At 37.3% G+C, this 24,573-nt stretch overlaps 1 protein-coding gene across 1 annotated transcript; it reads right to left on the bottom strand.

Annotated features, from left to right (window-relative positions):
• Window positions 1-781: 781 nt before the first annotated feature.
• On the bottom strand, window positions 782-17,169 carry LOC119798376 (heparan sulfate glucosamine 3-O-sulfotransferase 6-like). Its single transcript, XM_038307817.1, has 2 exons — window positions 16,364-17,169; window positions 782-1,962 (listed from the first exon to the last, which is right to left on the bottom strand). The coding sequence occupies exons 1-2, from the start codon at window positions 16,864-16,866 to the stop codon at window positions 1,344-1,346; spliced, it is 1,122 nt and encodes a 373-aa protein (XP_038163745.1). The 5' UTR covers window positions 16,867-17,169; the 3' UTR covers window positions 782-1,343.
• Between the last annotated feature and the right edge of the window lie 7,404 nt (window positions 17,170-24,573).

A 24,573-nucleotide genomic window follows, 5' to 3' on the forward strand; every position in this document is an offset into this window, starting at 1 on the left:
AAACAAGGACTGATCCTAATGCTTAACTTCTTAGATGTTCTTATTCCATCTTTTGGACTACATGTTGGCTACAGATATTTACTTTTCATGTTGTTTCTCTTAATGTTGTACTACGGGTTGAAAAGTGACAAACTTTCTAACAGGAAACGGGACTAATAGGATGATCAGAATTCCGAAAAGACAAAAAAAAAGGATATGTCACTTTCCAGGAATGAAATCCTACAGCAGCTCAGGCTGAATACTGAAAACCCTCTAAAATAATCATTTAAAACTATAAGCCGTTTTTAATTAGGTTTTAATTTGTCAAGAGAAAAATGTTATACAAAACAACCCGGGCTTATGTGAAAAAGTAATTACACTCTAGACCTAATGACTGGTTGGGCCACCCTTGGCAGCATGAGTTGCAATCAAGTTTTTATAATAACCAGCAGCAAGTCTTTTGCAGGGGACTTTTTGCACTCTCCTCTTTGCAGAATTGTCCTAATCCTGCCAGGCTGAAAAGGTATTCCACAAGTACCCAATCTCAATCATAAAGTCCAGACTTTGGGATTTTAGTTGTTATAGCTATTTAGAGGTAGACTTGTCAGGATCATTGTTCTATATAATTTCTCCACATGCAGAGCAGTCGTAGAGTCACTTTATGTACATAAATTGCAAAGAATTAAAAGTTTAAATCCAAATCAAGCACCTGAGGTCAGAATTGATTTCTTCTATCCAGATTAAATGGGGTTACATCTTCAAACAGCTAAAAATGTCTTTAAAAATCCACAATAACCACCTATACAATGTTTATATGTGTTCTTTTAATTGAATATTTACATTTGAGGTATAAATGTACATCAGTTGCAAACAATATATATCTTTTCAATATCAAACAATTGATCTGATTGTCTTTGTTCATGAAAAAGAAAACAAAACAAACGTATAAATGCGTCAAAGCGTTGTGTGGTATGACATCGCCCCCAATGTCCTGTCAGTTAATAAGCCTATTTTATATATTTCATCTGCCATGTAATAAAAAGCACATGGTAATAAATTAACTTTTTTTAATATAGCTGATAATTTTAATGAAGGATTTATATCGACATAAGCTATAAATATAACTTCATCTTATAAACAAAATACAGGATCAAAGAAAGGAAAATGAAACCTTAAAAGAGAGTGCTTTAAAGTCCTCAAGGTGTATTGAACCATATTAGCAGCACTGCGGTAAGTGTCAGCCCAACATCTGCTGCTTGTCATGTTGCATCCACAGCCTTTACTCCTCCCTGAGAATCTTAGATTTGTGAAAACTGTAAAGAAACATACAGATGCTTTTTATAAGGCAGACGTGTCCCTTTTTATTAGTCCCAGCCAAAATCTTGTCCACTCATCTGATAGAAACGTTGGTTAAAAGGTCTGTAAAAGTCCCTGAGTGTCTGTAGAACCTCAGATGGGATCTGGGGATGAGGTCTACCTTTCGACTTTCCCAGGCAGCGAGGTCTGCTACTCCCCTCTGGTTTCTTCAAGCAGGGAAAACCTTTAGTTTGGTTGAAGTAGAAATGTTTATCTGAAATAACCCTTTTCAAACCCAGGAAGTCCTGAACCCGTCCCATCTCCCCGGCGGGGTCAGACACAAGTCGCTCACCACTGACAAACAGAAAGTGAGACAGGGGGAAATACTGCAGCCAGTTCTCCAGATGTTTGGCATAGAGGCCAATGCGCACGGCACTCCAAGTGGTGTCGATTATTCCTGCGGAGGAGTTCTTCAATGCAAGACTCTGAAAGGATGGAAGACCCGGGTTCTTGGTGAGAGTCTGGGTGTAGTCGGACACGGCACGCGTTACTGGGTCTCTCACCACAACTATTAGCTTGGTTTGGCAGTTCATTGTGCACACACGGCTTGGAGCCTCCTTGGTTACAAAGTAGCTGGGTGTCTTCTCCATGGTGATCTGCCCGTCCAGAGTTCGAGGCATCAGGTTTCTGGGTGGAAATAAAACATTTCCAGTTAGTTATTTAGATACAACCCTTAAAGTATGTTTCAATAATCAACTCCACAGCTGTGATTAATAACCCTTTCTCTTATTAGGTTCACATTACGGTTCACATCAATCTTAAGGCATGCCACAGAGTCTCAGTTGGTTTTACATGTGGACTTTTACTAGACCATTCAAATAAAATATTTTCTTTGCATTGTGGTTCTGGCTGTATGTTTAGAAGCATTCTTGAGGTTAAACCTCCATGCAAATCTCAGATTTGGCTGGCTTTTACAGGTTTTAATCAGTTCCCCTTTCCCTAGCTGTATCCATCATCACATAGGCTCTCACCAGCTTTCTGAAGAAGAGAATTCCCAGAGCAGCCCACTGCCACCACCTTGTTTTGCATTTCAGGTAGAGTTTTCATGTTTTTTATCTTGTGACAAGCATAAAATGTTCATCTAAGAACATTTTTTAAACATATATATTTGGTCTAAACTGATTTCATACGTATATTGTGTGGTTTTTGACCTAATATTTTCTTTTTGACAATCTTTCACTATGGTCAGATTTGTAGTGCGTAAAGATCTTAGTTTTGGTTCTAAAAGATTCTTTTATGTTGACTGGGGATGACCATGTCATTGATGGTTTGCAGTCTCGCTGTCATTTTTTTCATTTCTAGATCACAGTTTGTGCAGCACTGCTGGGTTTTTTTCTGGGGATGATTCAAAAGCAAACCAAACCTTTTCTGATTTATATATTTATTGAAATATTTTGAAAGCTACATGTCCTTTTCCTTGTTGTTAACAATAATTAACGATTTTGTGCTGGTTTATCATATAAAGTCACACGTCCGTGATTGTAATGTGAAAAATATTGAACAAGTTAATGAGGTAGGAGTTCAACACCTACATACATGAGGGGCAAAGCTACAGTCATACTTAACAGTTCACCAACATTTAGTAACTCTAGCTCCTCTTTCATTAAATCACCTCAAATCATCTATGATTAAAGGTTCTGATCCAAGACGGTGTTATTGTTTGCAGCCCCTTCGGGCCTCACTACTAAGGTCTGCAGACCAGGACCATCCACTCATTTTAGCTCTGATGAGTCTAAAACCACAAAACCTCAAAAACCACTTAACAGCAATTTCCTACAGATTTCAACCCCCTCTTCTTCCTGCAGGAGCAGAGCGCCCACCCCGGTTCCTGTGTGTATTTAAAGAGTCCAATATGTCTGCAGGAAGTGTGACCAGGCTGTCCAGCTGCTGAGCTCAGCTAGTGTGTTAAACATATGGCTGTAAGAGTGAAAAGCACTTTGCACAGTAGACCAGTATACATACTGTATTTGTTAGAATATGAAATATGCTCTTATTTCTTTGAAATAATCTGTGAAGAAGAATAAACTGATTCCTCTATTTATTCTTTTTTTTCATGGGTATATTACCAACAACATATGTGTGGTATTCTTTAAGCGCATTGCTTGGTATGATTTCTAGCCCATCTATCCATCAGTCAAGCAGGGATTGTGGGCACCATTCGGGTTTCAGAGTGCTCATGACTGACAGCAAAGCTGCGTGAGCCAGACTTGTGGCAGACTAGGATTTCAGAAGCAAATCGGTTGCCTGACAAACGGACAAAGAGCTATGATTAAAACAGAGGATGAACTGTCTGATCCCCTTTTTGGCTCCATAGATCTCATTGTGTTACTGGAAAAGGAGAGCATTCATGTGGTTTTCCATAAAATAAACAAGTAACAGAGCTTTTGGGATTTATTTGTTTCACACTGGAAGCCTCAATTGAGTCCAAATGGCCATAAGAAGAGGTCATTCAGGAATTCGGATGAGCTTCGAGGTGAATTTATTTTCTTAGTGAAACTTTTTATGATCAAAGACTGATTTGATGTTTAGTGAAACGCAAACCAAAATCTGTACTGCATTAATGTTGCAGCAGATTCTCACAAGTTTGCACAAGAATGATTAATAAAGTAAGAATCCTTTTTTTTTAGTTGAGCTCATAAAGAAGAAAAAAAAATACCTATTTCGCTTTAAGACTTAGAGAGATGATTTAAACGTATTAATTATGGTTTTAAATTGCGGTTGTAAGTGGACCAAAACATCAGTCAAGATCATTTAGTCAGAAGCAGCATTAGTCAGTATGAATAATGAGTATATGAGTACAACTTAATGAATGTGAAAAGCAAACATCTTGAAGGTTTTAGAAGAGAGGTGGATAAAGCAAATCCTCAAACAAATATATTCTGGGTGACTTTCAATTATGGGAGCGAATTCATTAGGATTTATCCCCTTCAAAATATGCCATAAAATAAGCTTATCATTACTTAGACTTGATTTAGCAAAGGCATTTAATGACCGCTACATACTAACCAAGATGTTTTTTTAAATAGACCTTTTCAGTTATGTTGGCACCTCTAATCCAGAGGAAATCAGTTTTTTGAGTGGTGCTTAACATCTTTAAGCTCTGTTTTATTGTAGCCTTACATAAACAAACAAAAAACTTAAATTTATACCCTATTATTAAAGGTTATTATGATTTTTTTTTTTTTTTTGCAGATCCCATACCATCCAGCAGACACTATCACATCAAGTTGCAATTTGGAAGTTATGTGATTTCTCTCCCACTGCCATAAATGTTAATATGCTGAAGGAAATAAACTTAACCACAACTTTAATAGAAACGGTGTGCTTCATTTAGAAGACACTAGTACTGTGACTTTAACCAACAGAAACCGCGGGTTGGTTTGAAGTAAATTAAGGGATGAATATGTTGAAAATAATCGAATTCCTACAGCTATGTACGGTCGAAGATTTGTTATGCTGTGGGCCTGCTTCACTTCTAATGGCCCTGTTACATGCATGCTTTAATATATCAGGAAATTCAAAATGAAAACATAAATACATTCTAAAAATAAACTTAAAATAGGGCTATATTTGGTCTATGTAATCCAAAATATGTCATGATCTGGCCTGTTTGCTCTCCCTTAATTAGTAATTCCTCTCACCTGCCCTCTTCCTTCCCAGCCTCAATTATAATTTATTCCCCTCACCTGTTTCCTCTGGTTTATATTCAGTTCAGCCTGAGCATTCATGGCCAGATCATTACTTGTCTTTCTGTTAGTCTGTCTGTTTGGTTTTTTTTTTGTCATTGTTCCTGTCCTGGATCCTAGCAGCCAGTGGAAAGAGGGTTTTGGTGTTTGTCTCGTCTCCTGATCGTCCACTGTTCCTCCCTCGCGGAGTCCTCTGGGTTTTTGGCTCATTATGGGGGGAGGTTCAGTTTTTATCAAAGTAAGCCTGGCTCCAGGGAGGAGACCAGTTCAAGTCCAGCTTCAAGTTCCGGTTCCTACGTCCTGTCTCGGCTACCCTCTTCCACTGAGCCTGCCTGTCTTCACCTGATCCTGTCTGCTCCTGTGCGTGACCACCTGGTCATGCTTCTGGTTCCAGTCTGACTCTGAACCCTCCTGGAAGCCTGTGGATGCATGGAAGTCTGGATCCTGCCACCTGTCTCTGTTCCTGTCTGATCTGGATCCTGCCAGTTCCTGTCTGTTCCTGTCTGTTCTGGATCCCTCACCAGGATCAGCTTCCAGCATGACCTCTGGGACTGCAGCACTGGGGACACTCGTGGTCTGGACTGTTAAACCAGGTAAGTGACCAACCCAGATAATCATATATCAGTTTATCATGGTCACTTACCTGTGTTTCCTCCCCTAGAGTGTCTATGATTGGGCGGTGCCCCCCCCTGCAGTGTCCTTGAGCCACAGCTCCGCTTTTGTTTTGTTTTTATTTTAATAAACCTTTTGAACTTTCCTACTGACTGTCTCTCCTGAATACTGGGTCCATCTGTCCGCGATTCATGACAAAATATATGGCAAAATGAACATGGAAGTAGTCAACCAGACATAAAATCAGCTTTCTGCAATGGCCATTTAAGTAACCCTGCAAAAAGTGTATGAGGTAAATTAAACATTAAGATAATATGTAGCACTGTGGATGATCTACTGTAGATAAAGGTACAAGTAGGAACATCGCAAGCCTTGTTTCCTAGATCCAGATAAATATGAAAAAATAAGACAGCTTGACTAGAAATGTCCAAAGCAGAACCAGTAATTGTAGAGCTACTGATTTTTTTTTTTTTTTTTTCTTCAGAACAGCTCTTTTTAAACGGTGGATTTTTTCATAGCTGAATAAATGTTGCTTTTAAAACATCTTTAATATTGGTGCTACAATGCTCGCTGCACTCCAAATTCACAGTAGCGTAAGAGATACAGTATCTTTATTTTCTTCAGCTCTATCCTTTCTAGAAAATAAGTTGGGCAATTTTTTTTTTATTAACTCCAACCAGAGCAGTTTTAAAACAAAAACATAAATAAAACTTTATGTGGATTAAAGTCATATGCATACAAAGATGATCCTGTGGTAGGTGCTGATTGCTGACTTTGAAAAAAGTTTAATGCCTCCTTTGTTAACTTCAAGGTGAGCCGTTTTCACCATTCCTAATAACTGATCCCATAATAAAAGACCATTAATTGATTACTATCCAATTGCAAGAGTTGTGAGCAGCCCATCAGCTGCCTCCTCATTCTCAGTTTATCTGAGCCTGATCAATATGTCTGCCCCTTGGCTACAAACTGAGCTTAGATCTTATGTTTCCAGGCATGAGTGCAGTTTTCATTATGCACACACAGGAGCACGTAGGTAACAGTGTTTATTGGTAAGTGAATAAGCATCCATCCTTCCCTCTGCTGTCTGATATGTCATTAAAGGCTTGAATTTGTACTTCTCTCCTTCAGATGAATGACACTTTAGATAATTTCCATACTCTTGCATAGTTAATGATTTGTGGCTTTTACCCCTCTCCCTCCAAGAGCCAAACCCCTATTGATTAATCTCATTAACAGAGAATCAATAAGCTGCAATTTCTGTGATAAATCTGTCTGCGTATGGCGACAAGGACTATAAGCCTATCAAGGATGATTAATTTAAAACACAGCATGAGCAATTTGAAACTGCTGTTCAACTAAAGAAAATTTGTTAAGTCCTGTTTTTGTTCTGAAAACATGAGCTCAGGATGAAAATATGTTTTCTATTTAGCCCATCATAAAAATCCTTGCTGAAAAACCATATGAGTCTGGAACTCCCTGCTGTTAGAAGGATGTAACGCTTTTCCTCCCTGAAGTGCCACAGAGGCGATTATACCACCGATATCTTGGAGGCAGTCTGAATCGCACGATTAAAATAAAAAAGCTTGGCTGCAAGGATGTGGCTAACAGACTTCCTGCCTCTCAGATTATTGCAGCCAAACCCCTGCAGCATCTTCACAATAGCACAACAAGTGTGTCTGGTTAGGAAACAAGATCATTAAAAATTAAAATTCTGCATGTCTCTCAATTAATAACAGGTCTGTAACTTATATTAAAATCATTTACTAGATCATAAACCATGAAAGTTCTTTTCTTTCTTTGCTTTTATTGTTTGTTTGTTGTACTTTTTTCAGTAGAGGAGATTTTTGCTGAAATAGGCATCTTTTGATCCAAAATATTGTTCTTAGCAGGCACCCAATTAAAAAAGCTTGTGGAAAATCAGAGCAATTAAAGTGTGAGGCCAAAAACAAACCACCAAAAAAAAACACTGTGAAGGAAAACATTTCCCAGCAGAATGTTGTCCTAAAAGGGTGATAGAGGAAGCCTTAAGGAAACAGACTACCTAACATGATGAGTCGGGACTTTCGTTCCTAAATAAAATATTGCTTTGAATCAGCTCTAAAAGAGGTACAATAATACAGAAACTTTAGTTAAGTGACAGTTTGCTTAACAAAGGAATAGATAAAAATCTTTGAAAAATGACTTGTTTGCTTTCCTAATGGGACCTTTGATTGTCTTCCATCCTTTTTGGTTACAGTTAACCAACCATTAGCTTATGTCAGCATTTATTTTTTCATAATTTACAGAAAGATGTAGAAATAGCCTGTCTGTTCCTGTTAAAATAAAAACGGGCAACTATTTAAGTGGCTTATATTCATAGTATTCATAAATATTCATAGTTCTTCACTGTTCCTGTTTTTCTTTGGAGCTTACTGTATATGATAGCCCTTCTCAAAGTAACAAATAATTGTAAAGTAGAAGAAAAAGGATACATGTTTTTTTTTTTTTTTTACACAATTAAATTCTGAAAAGACATGACAGGCATTCATATTAAGCCACCTTTAGATTCCCCTAAATGAAACCCCAGTGCCTTCAAGAGACATCTAATTAGTAAATAGACTAAGTTGTGTGTAATTTAATCTAAGTATAAAACCCAGCTGTTCTGTGAAGGACTCATTAATAAACAATCATCCCCACAAAAGTTGTGGAGAAACTCGAAGAAGGGTCAGGTTTTAGAGAACGGCATACACTTTGAAGCTCAGGAATACTGCAAATCGACCAACCAGGTAATGAGAAATACCCTTTTGATTTTAACTTGTGAATCATAGTCATATATCCAGTGTGGAAAGCCAATCACACTGGTGTTACTGGGTCCACCAGATCCTCCACAGACCCTCCTGGTTTAGCGTGTACCGCCACCTGCTCCAGATGCTGCGGTTGGATGACGGTCGATTTCAGAGATACCTTTATCCAATGTTTGATTTTTGTTATGATGTTGCACATTTTTATTACTTTAGTTTTTAAAGACATGATTATATTTGAAAAAAAAAATGCAAACCTTGGATTGTTCATGGGAGCCCTGCCCTGGAGCCCTAAGTAGTCATTTCATTCGCTTAAATTTTGGGCTGGTCCTCGCCCATAAAATGCTGATATCTATGGTCCTCTGCGGTTTTACCCTAATCATACTGGTAATCGTTTCAGCATTCAATTGAAGAGAGAAAAGTTTAATGTGAGTACTATGCAATGCTCACAAATGTACAACAAAGATTTACATCATCTTTAGGAGAAGAAATATAATAAACTGAAATAAATGGATGTAACTTTGGGGATCAAGGAATATTTTCTTTAATGTTATCATTTAGTCCAAATTTAAATACTTCCACACTTTATTCTCCTTTCAGCTAATTTTGACTTGTTTGTAACGCAAAATGGCAAATATTAGGATGCTTAATCAAGTGCTGACGGTAAATGATGGTAGGTTTTTAGCCTCATTCAGAAACATATATGCTATTTTCACCATTTAAATTAGAATAGAATAGGAAACCCATTTATTGTCCCACAATGTAATTGTTGTGTTATAGCAGCAAAAGGTTATAGCAAAAGAAGTCACACAATGTGGACCTTAAAAAAGTGTATAAAAGATAACAGAATGAGTTAAGAAAATGAACAAATAAAACAATGTACTGTACAGAGTTTTTACAATAGAAATACTCTGTATCTAAGGAATGAATAATTAATATACAGCTGTGGACATTTTTACAGTAGTGGAAATGTAAAAATAGAAGCAACACCAAAGACGTGCTAAAATGATAACAGCATATCTGTGAAGATTCTCAGTCAAGCTTGAAGAAGTTCAGTCTAGGCAACTGGACGTGAAGTTTTCTAGAAGATGTTTCACCTCCCATCCAAGAAGCTTCTTCAGCAACATGTTATTTGCGTGATTAAGACAGAAACTGTGCAAAATCAGCATGAATGTGACAATTTATTGAGGTTGTTGGGAACAGTGATAGTCATAAATTCTTACAGCTGCTGGGAGGAAGGATCTGTGATAACGCTCCCTGGTGCATTAATGAGACAGCAGTCTGTCACTGAAAGAGCTCTCCAATTTAGCAAATTAAAGCATTTTGAGCCAGTTTTTACTCTTAAATTCTGATGGAAACACAACATGGACACACAGATCCATGTAAATGTGTTTCAGTTGGACCTTCTGCTCTTAAAATATCTCTAAAATGTATGCTTATATATATATATATATATATATATATATATATATATATATATATATATATATATATATATATATATATATATATATATATATATATATATATAAAAAGAAATCTCTTAATGCTTGTGGCAATCGTGTTGGGGTTGCGTCATGGAGGCTGGTATCAAAATCACTACTGCTTGCAATGGGAAACGCTGTGTTTTAGTGGGAGTGAGTTTATCTCAAAAGTAAAGGTCTCTATGTATATTTCATGGCACCCAGCTCTTGCTGTTTTTAATAACTGAACACAACTTTTGACAGATGTTGCCATTAAATCCAAGGAAATTTAAATGCATTTAATTTTCTAGAGATTAAGACTTCCATGTTTAATCTATAGTTTGAGTCTGGTGACTCCCGGCCCTTGAATTGCGTTTTGGATGGAGAAGCTCACGCAAACAGTGACTGTGTAAAACACTGTGCTTAACTGAATCTTTATTTCCCTTTTATTATATTTCTATTTGTTTAATCTCATTTGTCTCCTTGCATATTTACCATAACCATGTGTGAAAAGTTAGATGATTTTCCAGCTTTTTGGTACAGCAATGCTAAGCAGTTTTAATACTCATGGCTTTAAACATTTCCTGTAAAAACTCACATTGCTAAAAGAATAAATTGATTTAAAAGGACGAACATATTTCAAAGCAGGTCATCAGCTGCTTTATGGTTTATGTGATATCATATAGGCACCTGGAAGCTGTGAAGTACATTACTTTGTGTTGCCTTTTTTCACTTGGCTCTGAAATAAGTCTAATAAAAATGATTATGATTAAACTCTTGGAAGACTTCCAACCATGCCAGCCTCAGCTGAGAAAAAAATATCTTTAGTTTGTTTTTGTTCTATTAGCTCATGCCAGTCTTTTCTGGAAATTGCAGTGCAGCCGACCATGACTACCAAGCATTTGAGGCATCCGCTGGAACAGATCCATCATTTCTTTGACTGTTTTTTTTCTCACAGACCTAAAACGGCTCAAATGAAACTTTTCCAAAATTTTTACAAGCACCCCGAAATGAACCACAATCTGCCCTAAATTATTATAATTCTCACCATATGGGGTTTGAGTGTGGGCTTTTCCCAAATCTTATAACACCACCTCAACCCAGCTAAAGCTAAAACACACCATCATTAAAACATTACAGCTCTACACTGTGGAAGCCACTTCCTGGTCTGCCTCGCCAATCAGGGGCACCGAGCCTCCATCACTAATGGCCTTAGGGCTTAATGTAGAAAGAGGCATTGGGAAAATTGCCCTCACTTGGGAAATGTTGTCCCACATATACTGTAAGTCCACCTCTGAAACCTCAGTTGTCAAAAGTCAAAACTAGCTGGTTAAGTAGTTGGACATGACCTCCTTTAATGTAGACTCTTTTTGAAGGTTATTTGTATCTAGATAGATTGATTAAAAACGTATAATAGAAATGTTGTCCTAACAACATGTCCTAAACAAGACGCTCATAGGAAGATGATCGACACTTGAATAAAGCCTTTGAGATGCTTCAGAAATTCTATCAGAACTAGTTGTAATTTAGACAAATCAAATTAGCTGATTGTTGTATTCACAGAGCAGGGTAATTACTGTCAGTAATAGCGATGTCATAAAAGCTCGGGGGGGGGGGGGGTCCCTCTTTAAATAACTAATTTAATAAATGACTCCTACATGATTTAATCTAACTTTAACAGAATTACAGTGTACACTTTGCAGCACTGGTCTCATGTTGGTGTCCAAAGAATGGAGATGATCAACATTTCCAGTGGGTTTTTATACCTCAGTGATATCAGTGAACCATGTGTCACAAAAAAGCTGCCCCTCCTTGTTCCTGATTGATCCTAATACCACAATTATATATCTGTTTTTGCCTTTGATAAAATAGCTATTATTATTATTATTATTATTATTATTATTATTATTATTATTATTATTATTATTATTATTATTATTATTATTATTATTATTATCCATATAGGTTCGCCCCATTCTTTTCTCCTAACATTGTTGCTTTTGATTGTTGCTTATTATTTATCCTGACTCCTGAGGGAGATGAAATACAACATTAGAAATGAAATATTTTACTATCTATAATTAATGTATACATGTCTATTATATTCAACAACCTGAGTATTTTAGGGTTTAAGAAGTATTTTTATAGATAGATAAAGACTTTTCCTAACAGCAAAAAATGCTTCTTCATTCTTTCATTGACATGTGCCGCATTTAAACTCTAATCCTACAGAAAACATTTAAGAAGCAGTTAAGTGCTTAGGTCTAAGGTGTAGATGCAACCTGAAGCAGGAAAGCAGTCCTTAAAAGGTCAAATCCACTGAAAATCGTTTCACAGATGCTGTCCATCCCAACCAACTGAGATTATGTTGATTTGTATCAGCAATGGAAAAAACTCTTGTTTTATAGTCTGATCAAAACTTTAAGCCTGAAGATATGTTAAACTTACAGGTGGGATTAATACAAAATAACATATTAAATACTGTTATTGGAGCATGAAAAAATCTGGGAATATTTAAACGGAGGAAAAAAAAAAAATGCTGAGAACAAATTTCTCAAAAAGCGACTCAAGGAACAGATTAAAACACTAAGTATCTACAAACAAAATAATGTCCTCTTTAAAGCTAAATTAAGTTTTACATATAAATCACTGATGTAAACACATATTGTCTTGTAGTGGAAATAAAAAGAATTGTATTTCAAACTCTTCTCATTGGATTTTATAAGTACTAGTGGTGTTGACCTTTATTTAGATCTTTAAACAGGTGAGGCCCAACATGTGGATCTCTGTAATAATACTAAATCTGAACAAACAAGGACATTTTACTTGTTTGACCCTTAAAATACAGAACAAAAAGGTAAACACATCGTCATGCTATAGAATACATTTCACTAATACAATACAGCAAAAGATTCATATTTGAGGGATTTTACAACTCCTGGGTTTTCTTGATACGTATGCATCTAAAAAACAGATAATGCAAAGTTAGTCCTTGCTTTAATAAACCCTGTTTCTGTGTTTTTTTTCTCCAGATTTCACCGGCTTACACTGTTTGAAGAAAATATCATAACTAAGATGTTTTACAACCCTATTTTATTTGTTCTGTTTTACAGATTTCACTGTATAACCAATTTACCAATTATCAATTTTACAGCCCCTGCTGGTGTTGTTGCAAAATTAGCAGAAAACCAAAAAAAAAAAAAAAAACACCTTTAAAGGACACCCAGAAACATGTATAAAACATGCCCCCCTGGAAGAACCAGATCTGTCACAGGTATTCCAACATAAGAACTTAGTCTATACGAAGTGAAGCGAAATGTGAAAAGAAAGGGGAGCCTCAGAAGGTGGGGTGGGGGGGTGTAGGGAGTAAAATAAGCGAAAAGAATGTGTGAAAGCTGGGGTACAAATGTGGTAATGAGAACCAGGAGAAAATCTAAGTGTAAATGAGTAGGATATAGGGGAGAAAAGTGCAAAAATTCATATGGTGAGTAAAGTGTAAAAAAAAAAAAAAAAAAAAAAGCATGTTAAAATTATCAGTGGTGAAACTGCTTCCATGTGGCCAAATGTTTTTCCCTTAAAGCAGAGAGTAAAGGTTAGAACGAATGGCAAGTCAGGGTGAAATTACATCTGTGAAGTCTCTGAAGTCTGTGTTTATCAATACTCATCTGGCCATAGCCTCTGTCTCTCCTTATGGCACCTTTTGAGCTCAGAAGTCTCAAAATACTATTGTCCTGTCAGCCTGATGGGAGCTCATTTGGGACCGGGCTCAGAAGTTTGCAGAACATCTGGCGATGATCAAGACCTGCTTCATCCTGAGCTAAAGCCAGCTCCAGAAGCTGGACCTTTATGAAGTTATAGACATGGACATGCAGGTCAATCCACTGCAACAGCAGCTAATTAGGATGCCAAAAACGATGCCACAAAATCAAACACATCACATCTACATGAGCTGACAATGACAGCCAAGTGTTTCCTTTTACACAAGTCTGACTCATTTTGAGCAAAGTGGTCAAAGATGGCTTCCTTTGCAGAGCACAGCCAGAGCAAACATAGGATGACAGGTGGAAGTGTGGGTTGTAAATGGTTTATAAATGGGTGTCAAGATGATGAACAGCTCCTCTGGGACCTCAGGGACCCTTTGATCTACAGTGCAGTAAGCAGGGAGAAGTACACTGTGTGAAGCTGATCATCAGTCTTTTTGTGTTCTGGTTCATTTATCGACGGTATATACATCAGGCCATCTGCATGAGGGGCTCAACTTCAGCAGGGATGAAGATCACCGTTTAAGGATTGGAATGAAGGTTTGCAATCACTTTAAATCCTCAACCTCGTTGCTGCCACTTTGTAACGTGTGTAGGCTCCAATTCACCATCTACCACAGTAGTTTAGTAAAAGGCCTCAAACCAGTTGCCCAGCTTTAAAAATTATACTTTAAAGTTATCTTAGTCCTCACACTTTCAAAAAAAATTATTCCTTTTACAACTTAACTACTGTGCTGATTTAACGTTTGCTATGTACCAGCCACAAATATCATATCCAGAACTATCTGGATCTTAAAACTACTAACCAAGAATTTAGATACAGTTCTCATATATAGAATAGTGTGTTTTCTTTAGAGTTCCAGCTTTTTTCATACATGTTATTGTAAATCATTAATTAATGCCAAAGACAAATCTTCCTGATGTCTCTAGTGGCATCATGTGTAATATACCCAAATTATTTTTAGTATTTTCCATGTTACTGTCTATTATGTATTTTTGAGCCATAATTAAAAGCACTGCATTAATTTCAAAGACTTAGAAATGGGGATATCTGTGGACTGCAACAAGCTGTCCCCACCTTACAGAGCAGTTTATCTCCTTAATATTATTAAGGAAGAAAGAAATGATAAGTCCAATGCCAGAGTTCTACTCGAGATGATACAAGCAGAGCACACCAGTTAGTAACTCAACGACTTGTGCATGTGCACACAAACAATCCGATAGCAAAAGCCAAACAGCAACTAACACAAATTGTTAAAAATTATTGTAATTTGAGAAAGTATAGTCAAACTACATCTCAAATGCATGGGTTCCTTCAACTCGTATGGCTCTGAATCAGTGATAAAGTCTTGTAAAAATCACTTGTCTGTCATCATTTTAAGTGAAATTTCTCTGTGTCTGTGAGTCCTGTGATGTCATCAATCTAAATGCACACATAGGAGGATAAGCAGTTTTATTTTCTCCAATAAGCTTTTAAATATTGTTAAATCCAAACATGAAAAATTCATTGTCCCCCAGTAAACAGCTGGTCTCAGAAGATGAGTTCAAACAAATGTTGAATAGCTTAGATTAGGAAACCTCTGCTTTGCTCAATGTCTAATCTGTCGACAAATAGCGTGTGGACAGATTCAAATATTTTCAGTTTCATTATGACCCAAGGTGGGTACAGTAGTAGTTGATTACTTTATTGCTGTTCTATTAGTATGTGTGAATTTTCTTTTTAGAACAGTTTCACTGCACTATAATTTGATCTCCTTTTTAAATGCCATTTACAGTGAAGATTTGTATCAGTTTTTGTTGGTCTGGTTACTGGTTATAATAAGGAAAGCTTAACTAAAGAAAATGTGTCTTTTTTACCAAATACAGGTTCATGTTTTTGAACGACAACGTTTGAAATAGTGATTTCATTTAGTATTAGGTAATTCCATCCACCTGAAGCTTTCAGAAGAAATTTTATATCCTAACACATCTTATCAGCTACTTTTGAAAAAAAAAAAAACAAATATATATATATTTGTTTTATTATTCTTAACCCTTTAAAGTGCACTCAGTGAAATTCTTTGAAAAACCCAAATTTCAAGCCAATAGTGTTATTAGAATCCAGGACAAGGCGTTATTACCTTTTTAACATTCAAAAAATATGGATATTTTGATGGCAAAAATTTATGTTAATGTCTATCAATCCATCCATCCATCCACTTTGCCCGAATATATTAAGAAAAATAACAAAAGTGCTTCTATAAGAAAGTCAAGAAAAACACTCTGAAGCGAAAAAAGACATTTTGGGGTACAACATAACCTTAGAAGCATTAATACTGATACTTGCACTTAATTTTTTTAGTTTATAAACCATAATGTAATTGTTAACCAGGCATATAAACTTTTTAACTTTCCAATTAGCTTTTTAACATTTTTTTCTTGACTTGTTAACTCTCTTATCAAATTAATTTCTAGTAGGTAATATTTCATTCAAGGGCTCATCTAATTGTTTAAATGCCAAAGTAAGATTTACAGTCATGTAGCAGGATCTTTGCTGAATGGCTGGATATAGATCTTGTGCTTCTAGACCTCACTGAGAGACGGGGGGCTAAACAATTTAAAGCAAGTTTAACATTTTAGACACTTTAAATTATTTAGGACATTTTATAGTTTTATACATAATAAGTCCTAAATGTTCCTTTAAAACGCATCTGTAATCATATAAACCAGTTGTTAAAGCAGCCTACCTGTACCACTCCAGCCCTCGGTCATAAAACCTGTCGAAGAAGTGGGGCTCTGCGCCAAACGCCCTCACGTCTGGATGGATGCGCAGAAACTCCAGCAGGGCGCGGGTTCCTCCTTTCTTTACGCCAATTATTATCGCCTTTGGAAGCCTTTTGGTCCCATAGTTGTTGGCAACAGGGATGCTGTTTGGTTCCCTCTCGCTGCCTTGCTCGTACTGCTGAAGCTGCTTCTCTGCGTCCACCTGCGGCGCGTCTGGAGAGGCTGTCTTGTTGTGGAGCTGCGCAAGAACAGCTGGCCGCATATTTACCAACACCTGGCTGCGATCTTCCAGGTCGTCATAGTCTCCGTCAGTTTCTTTGCTAAATAAAGTCCTCGGAGCCGAATCGCATAATCCAGTTAGACAGTAGAAAAAATAAGTAAATATTAGGACCATGGTGAAGAACACGGAGACTTTGGAGAGCACTTTCCCCAAGTTAAACCTGACTCTGCAGCCACCACATCCCATGAGTTGATCTCCTTCTGAACCGCAAAGGAGGGAAATCTAGACAACATGCTTCTTCCACCTACATGGATCGGAGTAAAATCTGTGAGGCAGAACCTGTTGCGCAAATAGTGAGAACTTCCCTCAGCGCTCCATTTGACAGGGAGGATGTTTCTAAATACAAGTTAACAACGCTTGTCAGCTAAAAAAATGAATGTCCGCACAAAATCATATTCAACCGGTGATCATTTTTGTTGAAAGAGGCTTGTTTTTATGCTGATACCTCCCAGCCTCTGGTGCGCTCTGAGGTGTCCACTCCTTCTCCCCTGCGCTCTTCATTCGTCCCTAAAGTCGACACGCCTTCCTAGTCTCCACCCTTCACTCCTGATGGCCGATGACAGGTTTTAAAAATGGTGATGCTTTCTAGCGTAAAACACACTTTAGTTTTTTTCCCCCTTTACATTACATTCTGTAGACTCACAGTTGTCAAGTGGATCCTGGACTTCTTCATATGTTTAGGTCTCCACAAACCTATCTGCTTTTTTCAGGAGTTATAAATATCTGCAAAGGAACAGGGACATTTTACACATTTCAAAATGTTTCTAAAAATAAAAACAAATCTGAAAAGTGTGGTGGACATTTGGAATTAGCCTTATTTGTTCTGATAACCCTAAATAAACAAGGCACTAGGATGAAAACAAAGGAAGACTTTCAAAAGATGTAAAAAAAATGTATGCAGTCCTACAAATTGATATATTTTACCCTTTACTTTAATTACAGCTGCTGGTCTTCTGAATTGGTTTTTTTCCTTCTTATGCATTCATCCATCTATCCATTTTCTAGCACGCTTATCCCGAGTGGGGTTGCGAGGGGTGCTGGTGCCTATCTCCAGCAGTCAATGGGTGAGAGGCGGGGTACACCCTGATGTTGTACCCACAAACAACCATTCACGCACACACTCAAACCTAAAGGGACTGTAGAGAAGCCAATTAACCTAACAGTCATGTATTTGGACTGTGGGAGGAAGCCGGAGTACCCAGAGAGAATCCACGCATGCTTGAGAAACAACTGTCTTGGAAATTTCACTTGCATGTGCATATATAAAAAAAAAAAAAAAAAAACTAATATTTTGAAATGTTTCCACTGTGAGTTCTGGTTTCAAAAACACATTTTTTTTCCCCCAAAAATGTAGAGGAGACACTCTGGACACAACATCTAAACGACATAATATCTATGCAGATTCACCTACGCTCAGCTCCATTTGGGAAGGATCCTACAAACATCAATATTTTTATGAGGCTGGACTATTCTGGACCATTTTCACACTTTTTATACATGGATCTAAACATTTCCACTGTAGCTCTGCATGGCTAAATGTTTCGGTTGATTGTCAAATTGAAAGATAAATAATCACCCCACACTTGAGTCATTGGAAGTCTTTTCTTCCAGGATTTGCATGTATTTACCTCCATTCAGTCAACTCTGACCATCTTATCTGTAAATTCTAAAAAAGAAAAAAAAAATCCCTATAATGCTACCAGGATCACACAGATGAACTCTATCAAATAATTTCTGCGGAGAGGACAGGATTTTATTTAAAGGTTTCATTGTGGAATAAGTCCAAATCCTGAAAACAATTTTCCTATTGCTACTTGATAAAACTGATATAATGCTTTATCTTATAAATTCCATGAAAAATCTTTGAAGCTTGTGTTTATAATTGGGAACCAATATGAAAACGTTCCACATGCAGGGTGATTTTCAATGCACTTTTGGATAAACTGTCCGGATCTTGATTAAAACTACTTTCCAAATAACAGCCTGATAGCATCTACCATTTTTTGTATTCTGACTGCACACACAGACACAAAATTAAACCAAAACACAGACATCAACTCTCCTGAAACACAGCTTTAAACCGAAGCAAAGGAGAACAGCTCACTGCCCGCTACAGTATGACAGGATGACAGTGTCACCTTCAGGGTATATTGGATGTTTCTCTGACTTTGTAAAGCCAGAGCAGGTATAAGGTTTCTTCTGACAGTCAAATGAAGTTCAGACTTTGAACAGACTGTGGGGAATCTGTTTTGAAGGATAAGAGGATAAAAAAGAGGGTGGAGTGGTAAAGGCTGGATAATCTATCTAAGGAAAAGGTGAGCAACTAAGCCCTGAAGCAAAGTATCCTGGGAGAGAGATCATGAACGCACTCCAGTATCAATGTAAATTTCAAGCACTGCATGTTTATAAGTCTTATTCTGCAGCAATAGCTCAGATGTTTTTGAGGTTTGATGGTTTTAGCAAAAAGACATGGATTTTGCCCCGGTAACTTTTCTTATTTGTGCTATTGCTGTTAGAGTCATGACTAAGTACACCCTCTCCCAAATGTATTGATTATGTGCAATTTACAAAACAAATCCTGCCTGAAATGAACAAACCGAGAAGATTTCACATTTTAATGAAAAACTTCTTCCAAGACGTCGACTTTGACTTAAAAAAATTGAGAAAAACAAAATTTCCCCCCAAGATTGATGAATGTTAAAATATGAGAAATCAGAAAATGTTGTTTGTGTGAGGTGATTAGTGCATTAAGGACCTATCGTTTATTCCCACATGACATACAAATGTAATTGGTAATCAAATCATAAAATCTACAAAGTAGACATAAAGGGGATTGAAACACTAGAACACTGCAAAGGAAAATCGTTAATAGCAAATGAAGCCTAGGCATATTTGTGATATTTCTAGGCCTTACCTGCCCATCCAGACTGCCACGTCACTCAGATCTACCCCTACCAGTCTTCTTCTGCTCCCAATCCTTCTTAGCAGCCAAAAGGATCCAAGACGCTCCTTTACAAGCTGCCTCATTACAGTGAAGTGTGTCTGCCTTTCCAACCAGCTGTAACCTATCTCCACCTCAGTGTTTAAGGCCAAGAGGGAAAAGTCTTCATTTCTATAGATCTCTGCAGGCATCTGATCACCAAAAACCTTCATATTAATTCATGTCAACAAACTCATTAAATGCCTCATTGTGAGATTCAGTTAAAGTTTCTTTATATAAACTGTTCAATATGTCTGTTTAAAAATAATGAAATTAGTGTTATGACAAAAAATAAATAAATACATGAATAATCTATACTTTAGCCAAGATTCTTATTGAACATTGATCTTTGTGAAGGACTGATGATAAAAAGTTTATAAAAAAAAATGCACAAACCTGTACCCCCTTCCGAGAAGGAACACCTATTAAGCCTATTTCTTTTCGTGCAAGCTCTGTTTAAAAGTTGCTGTTTGCATCGCTCATACAAGCTTACTTTCCAAAAGAATATTTGCAATTGATCCACTATGACTCACGACCGGTAAGAGAAAATGGGGACGAGCACATAGCCTTACATAAACATATCACCAGAATGATTGACAATTAGGAGGACCACTTATCTTGATGATCCACTCGGAAAAAGAACCTCCTCCACTATACCTTTAATCAAACATTTCCGAAAAGAGATGGAATCTGTAGATTTTTTTTTCTTTTTTATTTGAAGATTTTCCTGAGTTAAATACAGCAGAACAGGCCCAAACATGAAACTACTTTGATGTCTATTTGTATATTTGTGTTATTCGCTGCTATTAAAGGTTTTATCTTTTTCCATTTATTCATTATTCTAGTAATTTAAAGACATAATAGTGAACTTCACAGGAATAAATTAATTTGATCCAACATATTTGGAATGCACTCTTTTCTGTAAATCTGTAAAGTTCTGTGAAGTCGAACTTTGGAGCCATTTCAAAACACGTAACGACTGCATGACATGTTAGTATTGCAAGCATTGTTTTATATTTGAAATGCTATAATAAATCATAATGAAACTAACTAAATAATAAAACTGTCTTGAAGACTATATTTGAATTTCAAGTGAAAGTATTGTTTTCAATTCAGGCTCTGTAAAAACTAAACAAACAAGGCATGAGAATGTTAATTAGAGAGCTTTAGAGATCCTGGTAGGTGTATTATGTTACCAGTGGACAGAGCCAGTCTTGCTTTTCCTCAGTCTTCTGGCGGAACTTCAGAAAGGTAGCAAGCTCTTTATTGAAATCTTCCGGCGATAAATCAAAATTTATCACAGAAATGTTAAGTGTGGTTAATTGAAAAACGAAAATGTTTTTAAGTTAAATATGAAAAACCATTGATTGTTGATTCCTAATCAAAAAAAGCGCTATATGAAGGAAAACAATATGTTTAAATGTTTTTACAGCTTTTCCAAAGCAGCACAGACAATGGGAAAAGGTTCATGGTATCGGCATTGCTTTCATTAGAAGCATTAATTTCTTTCCCCCTACGATAATTGCTTCATTCAGGGCTGCACTGACAGGTTTGGACCTTGGAGTGTAAACACAGAGATTAAAGACAGGGCTGTGGAAAACAAACATGCAAGCTGTGAGCTGTGCCTGGTTGTATGCAGGACTAAACCTGGATCCCACATTGGTGAGCTCACACTCATGTGCAGGCGTTTATGCATGCATATCTGTAATTCAGGCGATGTTTCCAGCCGTCCTGCCCGCAGGTTTCGTTCTGGTGCTGCTTCCCTGCTGTGTGTGCCAGGAGATAGAGATTTCCATGGCCAGAGGCCTGCTGATGGAGCATACATGTGTCAGCCATTACCGCAAATTAGAAATCCTTTGCAGCCACGGTTGGATGTTCCACCCCAATTTTGTAAACTCAAGGATGAAGAAGAAGCTGTCACCTATTTGCCATTCCCTGCAGAATCCTTGGAGCCACTGAAGCAGCTCTTTAAAATCATTGCTCAGAAGAAAGCATTTAGCCCAACCTTGGCAAAAATTTCCTATACTATTACAATTCATTACACGTCTGGTGTTAAAAACAAGGAGATTCCAACTGAATTACTTCATATATGAACACTAATTAAATTAAAGTGTTATGCAAAAGTCCTTGTATCCTGCCATTACTTTTTTAATGGTCTTTGTATAGCAAGCAAAAAGTCGTGCAACATTTATGAGGTGGAAGAAAAGGGATAGTTGTAAAATGTTATTAACAAATAAAAACCTAGAAAAGGCTTTGCAAACCACATTATTTGGGAGAACAGAACCAGGTCGTTGGTGTATGTATCACATCTGATTTTGCTCTTTCTTTTAAGCCAATTTGCCCTTAACACTTAAAGTTACTCATTTAAAGGTATAGTGGAGGATGTGCTTTTTCTGAGTGGATCATCAAGATAAGTGGTCCTCCTAATTGTCGATCATTCTGGTGATATGTTAATGTAAGGCCGCCCTACGTGGTCATCCCCATTTTCTTTCTTTTTTTTTTTTCCCCATTTCGTCCCCATTTTCACTTACCAGTGGCGAGTCTGACAAAGTGGGAAAATTGCAAATCTTCTTTAGACAGGTCATAGCTAATATAAGTAAGCTTGTATAGGCTATGAGAACAGCAACATTTAAACAGAACGTGCACGAGGACAAATGGGCTTGTGGATACTCTGTACGTATTTAATAAGCGTTCCCTCTCGGGTACAGGGTTATGTATGTATATTTGTGTTTTTAAAGTGGAGTGTCTATTCAAAAAATTGCGAAAATTCTACACTATACCTTTAAGGTCCAGATTTTGACTGGTTTACTCTAACACATCCTGGAGTTTGATTTAAACTATAGGCTCTGCAACATACATGTACTTTGCCCTTTAGTCTCCACCCAGAGCAGCTTTCTGTGTATTTTGCTTTTTAACCACTGCGTTGGAAACTTTGATTTTTAATTGATGTTTCCTTTCTACTTTTATAGAAGCTTGATGTTATTTGTCAGTATAACACCTGTAAATAGTAAGTAAACAAGTCCAAAGGGAATACGTGCTTCTACAAAGAACTGTAACTGTTTGTGGCTTTCCTCGTCTTCAGCAGGTGATCTAAAAGAGGTTAAACACACAAAGAAACGTCTCAATCCTCATATTGTTGTGTCTCAGCTTTGACTCTTTGAAGAGGGAGCAGATGCCACGCTCTCTCGCTCGCAGACATGAAAGATGTTTAACAGCCAGGCCCTCAGGTAGGGAGGATCTCAGAGCACAAAGGCTCTCAACAAAGCAGCTGCAAAGCCTCACCTCCCCAACTTTTCTCAACAAACTTGGATATAAAGACGGAAAGATGAAGGGTTGAAAAATGTCCCTCAGATCTCCATCCCTGCATACAAAAGCCTCTTCCTGTTCTCCACCCACCCTCTTTGCTTGGGCCACATAACCTTCGCACAGGTGCATTAAAGGTGTGATCTCCAGCTTGACTTGCTCACTCACACATTTGCCCTGTAGCTTTATGGAGACGTCACTGCATGGATCAGTTGAGCTGAGACCAGAGAGTGGACCTGTTTGGAGTTTGCACAACAGCATTGAAAGCAGACCGCCATCTTGAGTGCAACATGGAAGTAATTTATATCTCCTGAGGAAGTTGCTGGCTTTAATTTCCACTGTTTGGATTATTTGGGGTTTCATTAAAACAAAGTATTTATTTTATATAAACAAATAAAATAAAAACTCCTTCTACAGCAGCAAATAACCAGCTGCTGAAAGCAGTTTTCGATATGTCTTTCATCTTGACAATAAAAACCTGAATACCTTTCCAGACAGCATGTCTATACAGGCGCTTTGGAGTTTTTTCAAAAGTGTTATTTACTGTTTCTCTGAGCTGTATCATAGTAGGAGAAGAGGGCAAGATGGAATCCAAAGGGAATTAAAGTGAATGACAATCATGTCATCGCATAAGCCGCAGACCGTTCGGGAAATGCCTTCCTTTCTAATCCGCAGCTCTGTGGTGAAAAGTGTAGGATCTGGTGGTTGGCTCCAAAGTGGCGTTGGGTGTGTTAGGAAGGGTGGAGGAGAGGGGGCAGGGGTGTTGTGGGGGGAACGGAGGGCGACTCGAATGTGTTTGTGCCTGTGCGATGAGTGGGAGAGACAGAGGAGCAAAGTTGAAGAGGAGATGTTCAAGTGGAAGCTCTTGTTATTAGCAAAGTATACAATTTCATGCCTCCGAGCTCAGTTTGGGAGAGTTTTAATCATGTAGATGTAGGTCTGACAAAAGGTGCAAAGGTGGAGCAGGCATTTCAAAACTAAAGCATGAGTCTGATTGACATCCATATCTGCGGGATCTTGCTGTGCCTTGCCGGAGGATTTAAACACTTTGAACTTTTCCACATTACATCCACAAATTTTAACTTGTTTTATCGGGAGTTTATATGATAGACCAACACAAATTAGTGGATAATCATGGCATAGAGGGAGCTGTGTTTAGTCTATTCTAACTAACCAATATACAAACAGTACAAGCCATTACTTTCAAAAGTAACCTTATTGGTACATAGAACCGAATCTCAGTATAATTTCAACCATTCTTAATCTGATCAGATAGCATTTATAGAACAATAACATTATAAAACAAAAAGCAAGCTGATGGACATGTCAGTGAAGAACCTGTGAAGAACTTTAAAGCAGGTTTATGTTATAAAACACGGTAGGTTTTAAGCATCTTGGAGAAAACTTTTCAGTCCAATATCTTAAAATGAAAATCATACACAATCATAAAGCAGCCAAAGTTATTCACCTTAATGTAGAAGACTATAAAATTGAGACATAGCACAAGGTTAACAGTAATTCTCAATTAGCTAAAGACGTGCACTACTCAGGTAGAAGAATATGTCGACATTACTACTAATCATTACTTTTAAATATCTGAACTTTCTGGA

This window comes from Cyprinodon tularosa, unplaced genomic scaffold (genome assembly GCF_016077235.1).
Source record: "Cyprinodon tularosa strain WSP-4 unplaced genomic scaffold, ASM1607723v1 ctg62, whole genome shotgun sequence".
Taxonomy (NCBI): Eukaryota; Metazoa; Chordata; class Actinopteri; order Cyprinodontiformes; family Cyprinodontidae; genus Cyprinodon; species Cyprinodon tularosa.